General features: G+C 41.4%; 1 protein-coding gene across 2 annotated transcripts in view; it reads left to right on the forward strand.

The window, feature by feature from the left end:
* MAP3K20 (mitogen-activated protein kinase kinase kinase 20) overlaps nucleotides 1-13815 on the forward strand; it is a 165371-nt gene that overhangs the window by 148248 nt on the left and 3308 nt on the right. For both annotated transcript variants that reach the window (XM_034654751.1, XM_034654750.1), the window contains exons 17-19: nucleotides 6050-6166; nucleotides 8656-8730; nucleotides 10953-11103. In XM_034654751.1, the coding sequence (XP_034510642.1) occupies nucleotides 6050-6166; nucleotides 8656-8730; nucleotides 10953-11103 (343 nt within the window). The remainder of the gene's footprint in view (nucleotides 1-6049; nucleotides 6167-8655; nucleotides 8731-10952; nucleotides 11104-13815) is intronic.

Here is a 13815-nt window from a genome sequence, read left to right on the forward strand (position 1 = left end):
TCCAAAGAATTTTAAACAGCTTGCAAAGAATGTAATAGTGATTTCTCACAAAGAGATACTTAATCTAGCATTAACTGAGTGTTGTTTAGGGTTTTATCTTCATAGTGTTAAGAGTTTCTGTTTTACTTGGCCAGTAATCTTAATTCAGAAAATTTTTTAACAAAATTGGCAATGTAGAAGTGGTGCAAATGGAATGCTTTCTCCTCCTCCATTAACCACACTTGCTTCTAAAATTATCCAGGTATTTCAGCAGCTGCTCGGATAAATAGTACATATCCTGGGCACCCAACAGCACTGTCATTCTTTTCATCAGTTTCAAATGCAAAAACTCCCCTCTTCCCAACAAAATTCCATTCATTTCTCATAGATTTGCACTGAGAGGCAGATGATCCAGTTAGTGGAAAGGTTTGGATAGCCATTTTTTGCTACTCAAAGCAAAGAACATCCCAGGGCCCAGCACTGCTCCTGCACCAGCACCTTTTTCCTACTGATTAGTAGTAGCATTCCCTCGAAATGTGCACCAAGATACAAATTTGAAGAGAGCGTTCTCTTGGGAGGGAATCTAGCTATGAAATAAAAAATCCACGGTAGTCGGACCTGTCCCCACGATCCGCTTGTGCAACTAGATGGGAGCAGGTTGTTTCTGGTTTGGAGAGTGGAAGTCATGCCTAGCTACACAGCCTGAGCCAGGGCTGGAGGAAAGTGTTGGTGATTCCCAATACTGGCCAGATAAATCAAGGAAAGGAGCAGACAGACAGTGGAATGGCAGCATCTGCACTTTTAATGAGGATCTTTTTCAATAAGGGGCGGGGGGAAATACGCTATGTTGGACTTATTAGAGACTGAGCATTTCAGTCTCTGCCATGGAGACTTACAAAGGAATTCACCAAGATAATCTGGACGGTTTGTTGACTCTGCAAGACGGAACTCCTCTGTGCTGTAATTCTTAGTTTTGTACCCATAACAAGGAAAAGTTCAGGATTCAGAAAAGACTGAGGGTTTGGAAACGTGCTCGTTATAGCAGCCAAGAGACCATCTAGCATCAAGCCTGAACTCCACCGCTTGCTGTCTATGTGATCTTGCTCAAATTACCTCATCTCTCTATGCTTCAGTTTCCTTGGTAAGACAGGGCTCTTGGGCTGTCAATCACCTCTCCTAGCCATTTCCTCCAGACATCCACTGGTGCCCATTGGTAGGCCTGCATTAGGATCTGTGGAAGCAGGAAAGGGTGGAACTGGTGCTTATATAATCCATCTGTGTCAAAAGATACAAGTTTCTTCCCTCCTCTATGTATTTCATATGACCAGTCCTTGTTATGTTGCCACTGGCCACACCTTCTTTTTTTGCAACACTGATACTTTCCTTGGCACCAGACTTATTCAGTACCCTCTGGATCCCCAAACTCCTGCCCAAGTAAGATGCTCTGACCCAGCTTGCCTGCTCTGGCTGGATCCCTTTTCTAAATACACTGTACCGTCCTGCCTATCAAAGCGCACTCAACTTCTGGCCAAGTCCCAATCTTAGATGGTTACTGGACGGTGGGCTGGCTAGTCTGATAAACTCACTGGAGCTGTGCTGGGGACTAATATTGTAACAATAATTATAATTGCTCCTTTGCAAGCTCCTCATTTGGCTCTGGCACTGTGCTGAGTACTTTATTTACATTATCTCATTTCATCCTCACACAACAACCCACTTGTGAATAAAAAACACTGAGATTCAAACAGGTGGTATATTGGCTAAGGTTGGGGGGCAAGTGACAAAACTGGGATTCAAGCTCAGGGAGTGGGATTTTAACTATCCTCTTTTCACGTCATGCCCTGCTACTCCTCCAGTAACGGCTTAATGTGTTTTCCTTTTCGATATTATTTCTATCTTAACAATTATCATCAACACTTTAAACCAAACGAGAAAGGGACGGGGCCATCTCAGACTGCCAGGAGTGAAATGGTTTTGGAAAAGGAGCCCATTGGGACTCCGTGGGCTCTGAGAATATAGAGTTGTCTGCTTTTGATTTCTGTCTGTCAGGATTTGAGAGTTGTTCTCAAGACGTCCACAGTGACTCTTGAATGTTTCCGATTCAAAAATCAATACCCACATTTCTGTCACTCACATCAAGCCAAAATCAATAGTTCACCCTGGTAAAAGTGAATGGTTTTTAAATCCAAGCCCACATTCCCACTACCTGGTCTCTACCACTACCAAGAAATGGAAAAGGTAGCAATTTTGCGTGTAAGACTGTAAATTAGGCTCATAAATATGTGCAGTTCTTACTTTTAGTGATGTTATTGATAATTTAATTCACCTTACTGTTATGAAAACCTTTTCAATGATCGATTGGTCAAGAACTCATTACATGGCATCCTGTCTCAGTTGGGTCCTGTGGAATTCAATACCTTGTATTGAAATCCTGGTAGCTGTGAGCAACGCTCATTGACAATTTAATGACTTGATGTGTAGTAAAAATGCCAGGAGTACCTGAGGATAATAAGAAACTGAGCAGAATTTAAAGAATTCCATGACTTTATTTGTGGGTTACTTTTCTTAACTAGGCAACAATGAAATCATAGATGCTCTGAAAAAAACTAGCAATTATGTCAGGGCACTGACAGATTAGGTTAATAATTTAGGTGAACACAGCATATTCTTTTCCTTTCCCACCCAGCTTTGTAATTTAACGAAATGGATAATGTTCCCCTTGTCTTATAATGCCTTTGAGTATCGTTTTATTGCTTCTGCGCTATCTTTTAGGGTGCAGGTAAAAGCCTTTCTTTCAGATAAGAGAAAACATGTGAAAAGTAAAAGGTCTGTAACCTTATTACGGGGATCCTTGTTTTTCCAAGTTGGACTCTGGGGAACAGGGAAGCAGTTGCTGCAGGGGAGGACCTGTCGCCACTTGCTTTTTTGGTTGTATTAGCCAGATATCCTCTGGTCCTTCTCCCACTCGCCTGTTGTCGATAGCTAGTCCCATGGTGGAGCTCTGAAAACCAACCAGTGAGTACATCCTGCCACCCGTCCCAACTGCCCTTCCCTCTTGGTTACTCCTCCAACTTTGGAGCCAGGCAGCCTTGTGCTATTATAACCTCACCTCCACCACTTACTGGCCAGGAAGCCCTGCGAAAGTTCCGTATTTATCTGAGCCTCATTTTTCCTCACCTAATGGGAAAGTAAACCTAACTTGCAGGGTTACTGTGGATATTGAACAAAATAGCACCATGTCAGTACCCAGCAGATGCCTGGAGCAGATGAAGCACCCCACAAATGTGAGTTCCTGCCTGTCAGCCCCTTCTCAACAGAGAGCTGCTCTGAGCCTGTGCACAGTAGGGTCTGCCCGCCGGCCTGAGGTCAAGGAGAGTTCTCGGGCTGTGAGGTAGGAGAGTGGAGCAGAGGGAGTCGGGCATTTCCACCCAACCTGAGGTCTTTCACTTGGGCTTTGACTCACTTAATTCCAAAACTGGACAGGCAAAAGAAAAAGATAGAAGTAAAATTCATCTTTTCTAAGGCTTTTTATTCTAGCCACTGCTTGAGAAGGCTCTTGCCATTTCAGAGAAGAGCAATCATGACTCCAAACAGTCATTATCCTGCCCAGTTATCTCAGGGCCCACGTTGCCGGGGCAGCGGTGGCTCCAAAACAAAGAAATACTGAGAGATTTGTCCATTCTGAGCGACTAATTTGACTTATGTTGGCCGAGAGCTCGGTTTTCACGTTATTGAATAGACCTTTTCCTTCACTAATTGGCTCTCCGTCTTGTGAATGTGGCTGGGCAAAGAGGGTCATTCCCCTCAGGCATGGGCCCTGCTTGGTTCTGCAATTTGTCTAGAAGCTTTCTTAAAACATTGAGCTCCCCCAGCCTCCTGTTGAAGCCAACAGGTTTTCAACAGCCTCTTTGTTAGTGTTTTTCCATAATAATTTTGTCTGAGCTTGCTCAGGAGACATTCCAGGTCTACTTCTATGAGAGCATTTTCTAGTTTCAGCATGTAAGGTACTTGGTACATTATCCTTAACCTCTCAGAATCGTTCATTCTTCAAATAACACGAGAGAAGGTGAATTTATGGTCCAGGGGTCCAATTGGGTGCAAAGACATGGCTTATTTTTCCTTTTTTTTTTTTTTTAAAGATTTTATTTATTTATTTGACAGAGATAGAGACAGCCAGCGAGAGAGGGAACACAGGCAGGGGGACTGGGAGAGGAAGAAGCAGGCTCATAGTGGAGGAGCCTGATGTGGGGCTCGATCCCATAACGCCGGGATCACGCCCTGAGCCGAAGGCAGACGCTTAACCGCTGTGCGACCCAGGCGCCCCTTATTTTTCCTTTTAATTGTACACACACTGTTTGTCCCCCCACATTTTTATTATTAAATTATTCATACAGCAAAGTTAAAAAATATTTATAGTGAACCCTCCTATACCCGCCTCCTAGATTCAGCCACTAACATTTTATTCTACTTGCCTTATCACATATCTATCACTCTAGCCATATATCAATCCTTATTTTTTGATGCATTTCAAAGTAATCTGCAGACATCAGTACACTACACATACCTCAGTATATTAGAATTCAATAAGAAGTACACACATCTTAAGTATACAATCGCTGAGTTTTGACAAGTGCATATGCCTATGTAACCCAAACCTCTATGAACAGAGTGTTAGCACCCCCAGAAAGTCTCATCATGTCCCTTCCCACTCAATCCCCATCTGCAGAAGCAAACCCTTTTCTGAACGTTTTCCACCATAGATTGGTTTTATCTGTTCTAGAATGTCATATGAATGGAATCCTTTGTATGTTCTTTTTTTTGGCATGAGACTTCTTTCACTCACTATGTTTCTGAGATTTAGCCATGTTGTTGCATCAGTGATTTGTTCCTTTGTATTACTAAGTAACATTCCATTCTACAAATATATCACACCCATTCTCCTAAGGATGAACACCTGGCCTATTTCTGGGGTTTTGTTTTGTTTGGGGGGGGGTTGGCTATTATGGTAAAGCTGCTCAGAACAACACTGTACAAGTCTTTTTTTATTCCTCTTGGGTAAATACCTAGGAGTTGAATTTCTGGTCATCGAATAGATGTTATTTATGTTTATATATACAGATATATGTTCATAGTAAATTGCCAAAACTTCCCCAAAGTGACTGTACCATTCACACTTCTACCAGCAATCCAGTAGCTCCAAATCCTGGCCAACATTTGATGTTATCAATCTTAGCCATTTGGTGGGCATATAGTGGTATCTCATTGTGGTGACATTTTAATTCCCATTCCCCTGACTAATGACGTAGAGCACTTTTTTACTACAGAGTTGTTTTACTGAAAATTTAACATCATTTAAAAAATCTAGAGGTTTCACATAAAAATCCAGATATCCAGCTTTTCATGAAACCTCAAAGGACCTAGCAAGACTGAGCTCATATTCCCACATGGAGACAATCAACAGAAGCTGAGTGGCTGTCCCTTTAGGGCAGATGCCCTTTAGACCCCCGTGTCCTAACCCTCCCATAACTCCCCAACACATGGGCCAGTTATCAGTCACCATATATCACGTTTGCCGTTTTCCTTCCTGTTAAGAGGAAAGTGAGCTATTTCTTGAGCCTATATTATTATCAATACTGGAAAAGTGAAAGTTAGATCAAGAGGGCCTTATATTTCAAAATGGGAAGTCCACATTTCTTTGTGTGAATGAAAAAATATTCCAACAATGTTTAATATGTAAATTAAATGGGTCTACTTTGAAAGATTACAATTTAGGGCTCTATAATGAAACTGCCTGGCTTTACTCATTTTTATTATCTGCCTGGCTCCTTTAGGATTTTGAGTTTGCAACTCCTATGACAGCACATTTACATTGATGAATTATGTCTCAAGACTGCACTAACCAGGGGTTATTTTGATATATAAAAAGATTTAATTTCATGTCCTTTTTTCAAAAAAGGAAAAAAAAATACTTCAATAATATTTCATTCAGAAAACTTCCTGTTATAAAACATTGACACTAAAACAAATTGTTTCAATTTCTGAAATTCTATAATTTTGCTTTTAATTCCAGGATTGTAAGTGGAAAATGTATATGGAGATGGATGGGGATGAAATTGCAATAACCTACATCAAAGATGTGACATTCAACACTAACCTACCTGATGCAGAGATTTTAAAGATGACAAAGGTAGGGTTCTATTTACGGCTTAAAAGCTTTTTTGAATTCACAGATATCAAACAAAGACATTAAAATCCTCCAGCAGTGTGCTTTTGTGCTTGTCCATGTTCACATCAGCTCGGCCTCAAGCTGGCTGTTGAAAGGCACATTTTATTTAGCAGATTGAGATCATAATAGTTTTTTGTTAAAATTCCACTTATGCTGTGTGAACTAAAAAGTACTACCAAAAAAGTGTCCTTTAATTTTTTTAAAAATGTTCTTCTTTATTTTTTTACACTTACTCCATCACTTACTAAAGGAAAGAAAATGGCAATCATGAAAATACTTACCTCAACTTTGGGGTCATTTTAAACTTTGAAAAACTTGGAAGGAGGAAGGCTTTCTTGTCTTCAATTCTTGAAGGACTGAGGGGAGGTTATTCATAAAGCACATGTTGATGTCTTCTTGGCTTCCTTGAGTTCACACCTCTAGCCACAGAATACCTCACTACTTTAGGGCCTGTGGTAGAAGTACATCCATTACAACACAGAAGACAGACTCAGAGAAATGCTTAGCTTCTCCTCAAAATGGAAAAAAAAAATCCCAATAATACTGAAAAAATACATATGAGACTTCAACAGAAGGTCAACAACTCAGGTAAATAACCGTGATATCCATTGGACAGTCACTCAAAACTTCACGTAAGCCATTCTTGAGTATCCTATGAACGGTGTATTTGGTTTCAGTGAAGAAAATGGGGTTTGTAGCAAAGAAGAACCTGGGTACAAACACAAGTGGAGAAGTGAAGAGTCTTCAAAACCACAGCATTAGACTTGCAAATGTGTTCCTTCCTAGGCATAAGATTGCTAAGCATCCAAGTCCTTTTAATTTACAAGTGTATTCATCAAGTCGATTGATTTGATATTCATTGTTGGAATCTTCTGAGTAACTGGGAGTTATTTCAATGGTGTTATTTATCTGTAAAGGTTATGCTCTGGTTTTAACTTTCCCTGATTTTGTTGGGGCATACTATGTTTTTATGTCTTGAAAACTGGACAGATGCTTGCTCTTTCTGCCCAACCTATGCCATTTAAAAGCAAGATCCTAGTCCTTGCCTGCTAACAGAAGGAAGCTGCTCACAGCAAAAATGACAGGGTAGAGTTGTAAACCCAAATACAGGTGTTTCTGGTATAATGCCACATATGCACTTCCAGGGAAGCATGTCTTCTGCAACATCACACACCAACATTAACTGGGGTTATAGGAAAAATAGGATTGGGACAGACCATTCAAAATCTGTAGAACTTTTTAATATTGACAGAATCATAACAATCCTCATTTAAAAAAGAAGAGGAAAGAAAAAAAAAAAAGAGAGAGCCCAGTTAAATCTCTACCACATGTGCTTTGTTCCCATCTCAAGCCCAGTCGGTCATTTATAACCTTAAAGCTAGAATGCAGGGGTGGAGGGTGGTTAAGAGAGTGGAGATTCACTTATAATAAGGACCATTTTCATCAAAACTAAAATAGGACCCAAGGTGTCAGGGTGAAAAAGTTTCCTTCTACCCTTCTAAGTTCTTTCGTTGGTCTGCTAATTAAAATGGCACAAGACAGATTAACAGGAGGAGAATTTAATTTTGTACATACAGGAGCCCCAAAGATAGGAGACTCAAGGGCAAGTCAGGCAGTTGAGGCTTATGTGCCATCTTGAGCTAAGGAATGAGCCAGGGGCCTGGGGCTTCAAAGGGGAGGAGGGCAATTCACAGGAAGATAAGGGCAGATGTTTGATAATTAGAAGCTTGCCATGCCATGCAGACAGGTCTTTCAGATAAAAAGTTATCTCTGATAATAGCTCTCTTTCTGGGCTAGGTGCCCTACCTAAATTCTTTTAGGCAGTTACAGGAGACGTAGAAGTTTTTCTTGAGTCTGCTGGGTTTTGATGGCCTTCAGCTAAAAATATAATACATATGCCAGAGTGACATGTTTTGGGAACATATTTTCCCCTTAAAAGGCATAGGCTTCTTCATTAACCCTTTGTTTTAATACAGTGGGGAAATGTCGCCACAGTTTCATCTGCACACACAGCCCGATAGTTGGATGGCCAGAAACAGGGAAAAGCAGAGTAGTTGTTGAAGCCACTAACTCAGGGGCTGTTTGCACTCAAGGAAGGCACATCGGGGTCTACATTGTTAAGACTTTCTCTTAAATATGAGAAAACTTTCTACTGACACTTTAAAACATTAGCATGAATAAATGACCTAATAATAGGTTGAGCAGTATATCAGAGAAAAGAAGACGGTGGGACTAAGACTAGCTGTTTATAATTATAGAAAAAGATGTCTTATGAAAACCAACACCCATAACATTAGCATGTTGTGAGTAATCACATGTGAACCAACAACATGACTTTCATGATAATCTGACATTATGCCCTATTTGCCAACTGCATATGGCACAGCTGGCCTCAAAGATCCATTCTATAGCCGGGAAGGCTCTACACCATCCTAACTTTTGTTTTTCAGCCCCCATTTGTAATGGAGAAGTGGACTGTAGGAATACTGGAAAATCAGACTGTAGAATGCACTGTCACCTATGAGGTAAGCTTGGTGCTGGGGAGGGGTGGGGTGCTGGTGGCTTTACCATCAGCTTCTCAGTGGGAATTTATTTGCTCCCTCGTAGAGCTTAAAATTGGAAGAGAAACGACTTAACCAACATGAATATGGGAAGATTAATATAATTACTCTAACAAAATGTTGGTAAGGAAAGAGAACAGGATATTCTCACCTAGATAAAGACTGAGGTGGTAATTCACCCATTCATTGGTTAACATGCGATGTCACGTGTTATGGGGGAGACCAAACGGTGACCAAAACAGAGTTTTGCCTTCTTGGTGCTTAGAGGTTAGCAGTGAGGGTAGATCAGAGATTCTTCATAAGGACAAAGCACAGCTTCTATCACCTGGCAGAGAGGTCTATTATCAAAAACAGATTCTGTATATTTCATATATAGAACAATAGAAAAACTGACACTTTAAGAAAATATGCTATTAAAATTAAAATTCAGGGGTGCCTGGGTGGCTCAATCGTTAAGTGTCTGCCTTCAGCTCAGGGCGTGATCCCGGGGTTCTGGGATCGAGCCCCACATCAGGCTCCTCTGCTGGGAGCCTGCTTCTTCCTCTCCCACTTGCCTGCTTGTGTTCCCTCTCTCACTGGCTGTCTCTATGTCTGTCAAATAAATAAATAAAATCTTAAAAAAATAATAAAATTAAATTAAAATTCATGTATTTAGCAAATACCTACTGACAGTTACTGTTCTATGATTAGGATAGACTAAATCTATACTCTCTCTTGAGGTTTATATTCAAGTGGGAGGAGACTGATAATATCTGATTCATTCATTCATTTAATTATTCATTCGGGAAACATTTAGTAAGGATTCACCATGACCTAGGCACTATAATAGAAGCTTACACCTGTCTTCCCTCATTAACCTCGTATACATACTGAAAGATAGGGAGCGCTAGCTTCATTTGGCAGGTAGGGAAAACCGGCTCAGAGAGACGGAAGGAAGTCCTGAGGTTTGGGATAGTCAGTGACAGTCAGTGGAGTCACGCCCAGGTTCTCAGACTGTAAATCCAGTTTCCACTCTTCCTCAGCTGTCATACTCATTCCCTTCCCAGCAGTAAGATGAAGGAAATCAGTCTCAAATTGGACTCCACACACTGCTGCGTTGTGACACTGTTCTGAGTTGCCAGATTAGCTTTGATTCGGCATTAGAAATACAAACCCTGGCCACCCCGTTTATCCAGGGTGACCTGATGCTGGAAGCCCATGAGTATTACAGCAGTTACTTATCTTCACCAGCCAGCGAGCACAGCTTATCAGGGATGAGGTGCCTGAGAAACAGCATTAATTGTCAAAGTGTTGCCTGTAGGATATAAAACCTAAATGAGAACAGTTAATTGGAATCTAGACTATTCTGAAATCTGTAGACCAGTCCCCACGGTGCAGGACAAGCCTTCTGTTTAGTAACTAGACAGTTCTAGCAGCCAGATTTCATCTCTGCCTTAGTTGTAGAGACACACCACACCAAATTCTCTTCTTCTCCCGTCTCTCTCCTTCTCCTTCTTCTTCTCCCTCCTCCTCCTCATGATCTGTGATGACGTGCTACTTGTGTCTGTACTGGTCACTTTAGAGTTTTTTAAACGTATTTTCATATTCATATTAAAGCCTGAGAGGCTCTTGAACCTGATTTGTGACACCTGGTGATGAAGGGTTTCAGGACAAGAAGGTGGTATGTCTCGATCTGGTGTCCTCTCCTTTCTCTAGTACTTTTTCTTAACTTCCTATCCTGTCTTACTTTTGCACTTGTTACTGTGCACCCTCCACGGGGATAATTAGTCCACCACAATGCCCACAGTCACCCAGTTACCCAGATGATCTGAGGCAGTCGTGGGCAAAAGAGTGGTCAGATATTTATGTATTCAGATCTGTCTTCAAGTACTTTAAACAGAAGTTGTTTTTCATTTCTTGGTAAACAGAGAGGTAATCTGAGATTTGCCAAATAGAATACATTCTGAGGGAAGACAACCATGTTTTCGAACGACTGTGTAACCCACTAAGGAATAAAGTGGTTAAAACTTTCCTTTTAACCCAAGTACCATATGAAGGCAAACTGTACAAATATTTCACCTAATGCATTATGATAATAGTGTTGTAAGGGGTTAAACTGAAGTGAGATGATAACCTGATTTTCTTTTCTATTTTATAAACATGAGCATTTGGTTGGGAGTTTCTCTCTCTCTCTCTTTTTTTTTTAGAGTGATGTTCGAGCTCCAAAGAGCACTAAGCACATCCACTCAATTCAGTGGAGTAGAATGAAACCTCAGGATGAAGTGAAAGCTGTCCAACTTGCCATTCAGACATTACTCCCCAACTCAGAGGGCAACTCTAGAAGCAGGTCTGACTCAAGTAAGTGAGATGTGTGCTAGACTCCAAAACCTTGAATATCAAATTCTCATACCCGGGATAAGTGCCAGTCTGTGAATAGACATAGATTTCTAATATAAGACTTCCTTCTTTTATTTTTAGAATATTGCTTTTATAAACAGACTATATGGACAGTAGTATTTATGGACTTTTAAATATGAGCATATTACAATAAATTTCAGTATTTGGATAACTATGATAAAAGATGAAAATTGATGATTATGTTTATTGGTAAATGAGAATACATATGTATATTTATATACATATATATTTTAGTTTCCAAAATTGTAGACAGGGATATGAATCTTCTGAGTCCAGCAAACATTCCTATGAAGCCAAAGGGATCACTGGGGCAATTTCTTGAGTCCTGAACACCATGGATACATCAAAGCAGAAGAATGATGGGGGAAGGGAGGGAGGAAGGAAACGGGGGAGGAGAGGGGAGGAAAAAAGGTAAGGAAGGATAGAGAAAAAGAAAACACGAAACGAATATGATGGACAGTGGTGACAGTAATTACAGATGCTATACTGAAACAAATTAGAAATTACATAGGGGAAGGCCAGCTGATTTGCTGTTAAATTGGTCGTTACTTGGTAGATTCAGGGAAGAGGTCCTGACCTTCACCTTTGCAGGCCCAGAAACTCAGTACAACCCAGAGATAGGCTCTCCAGGACTACAACAAGCTTAACAGATGTGAGAGTTGGATACATAAACCCCCATGCAATTCACTTTTCCCCAAGAGAAATACACCTGTCAAACAAACCAGAAGTACGTGTTTTCTGATCAGTGCATTATTTTTCCCAATAAGAAAATGGATCTGAAAAGCCACATCAGAAGGTTCTTTGGTGGCATGGAAACAAAGTACCCCTATGGGTAGTGTCACTGAGTTATGAGAACCTAGCTAATCTGTCCTCTACTGTAGGACAGGCTTGTCAAGCTCACCAGGACTTTTATGTCCACCAGCCGGGGGGCCCAGAATCCTGGGCAGTACTCAAAACTCACCAACAAATTTTTGACAGCACATTGGACCTGCCTACCTTTGTCAACACAGTTGATTTGCTTATTTTCTTTCACAATCATGAGAAGACATTCTGGCCACCATGACTGAACTGGAGTCTGTACCAAGCCTTCTCAGCCACAAACACATTTTCACACACCTCTTTATGGCATGCTGTCTCTACACCTGACTAACCCATATAATAGGTGTTGATTCTCACTAGCACAGAGCACTGCATTTCTAAGTTCTTTTATTTGCTAATTCAACCATCTTGTCTTGCATGCCTCCTATCATGCCTTTAAAAGGACTTATTATAATTTTCCCCTCCCAGTGAATTTTTATAGGGAACATTTTACTTCTGTAGGGCTTTCATAGCCATGATCCTATTTGATCCCTAAAACACTCTTGTGAAATCTGTGGGGGTCTTCTCTCTCCACTTCTGCTGTATTTTTCTCTTTTACTAAAAGCTGGTTTTCTGTTTCCCAACCCACATGACACAAAATAGGTGCCAGCGGCCTCCAAGTTCACAGAGTTCAAATCCCACCTCTGGGAGAATCACCAAATACTTTATCAGTCCCAATTCCAGATTCCCCGGAATAAGACTTATTTGTGCTGTTTTTGTCCAAGCATTCTCCTCTGGACCAATTAATTCTGTCAGCAGGAGGACGTGGCGGTAGGTGGCAGTACCCAGCGGGGGAGGCAGGTGGTGCACTGAACTGTAGCCCTGTGGGTGGAGACAGGCTAGGGACATTCCCCAAAGAGGACAATGGGCAGAGGTCTAACAAGTGTCCTGTACCTCTCTGAAATCTAAATCTTTTGGGAGAAAGCAAATTACTTCTCTAAGAACGTTAGGAATGGTCAAAACCCTTCTGTCTCCCAGTGGAATGGCTTTGGCTCAACCTTTCCCTCTGATTATGATTAACAGGAGAGGTTGAAGGATAAAAGGAGGGCGTGACCTCCCTTTGGCTTACCCCAGTTTTAGCTGGTTTGCTTCCCTTCCTTCTTCCTCATATTTCTTTTTCCCTTTTGATATATAAACTCAAAGGACACCACCTGGATCAGTTAGGATATATTTTTTTAGCAGCAAGTAACAGAAAATCCAACTTCCACTGGCTTCCTCCCAAATGGACCAAAGTGTAATCCCAGGAACATCAGCCTCAGGATCAATAGGAACTTGTTAGAAATGCAAATTCTCAAGCCCAACCCCAGACCTGATGAGTCAGAAACTAGGGGTAGGGACCAGCAAAGTAGGCATTCTAAAGTTCTGAAACCACAGGTTTTAACTATAATAAAATGTGCTATCTTCTGTAGAAGTCCAGAAGAAGGCTGGGCTCAGGCACAGTAAGAGCAGCTGGTTCCTCCACGTTAAGGACATGGAACAAACCTTTCCTTCTTTTCACTCTGCCACCCTCAGTCTGCTGCCTTTGCCTGCGGCCTGGCTCCTCCGCATTCATAGCCATGGGGGAAAGATACGGCAATGTGTAGAGGACATGAGGAGACAATGACTCTCCGCTCTCTTGTTGGGGAGTGAGAAAGACTTGCCTATACACCCCCAGCAGATGATCCCTGGGGTTGCTTTGGCCAGAAACTGAGCAACGTGTCCACTCCCACCCACGACGTCACTGCATGTGGCTCAGGCCAATCAAAGTCTGCCACTAGAGCCACAATGTGGTCAGCTTCCCACCCCCCGCCCCCC

The sequence above is a fragment of the Ailuropoda melanoleuca genome, chromosome 2 (assembly GCF_002007445.2).
Source record: "Ailuropoda melanoleuca isolate Jingjing chromosome 2, ASM200744v2, whole genome shotgun sequence".
Classification (NCBI taxonomy): Eukaryota; Metazoa; Chordata; class Mammalia; order Carnivora; family Ursidae; genus Ailuropoda; species Ailuropoda melanoleuca.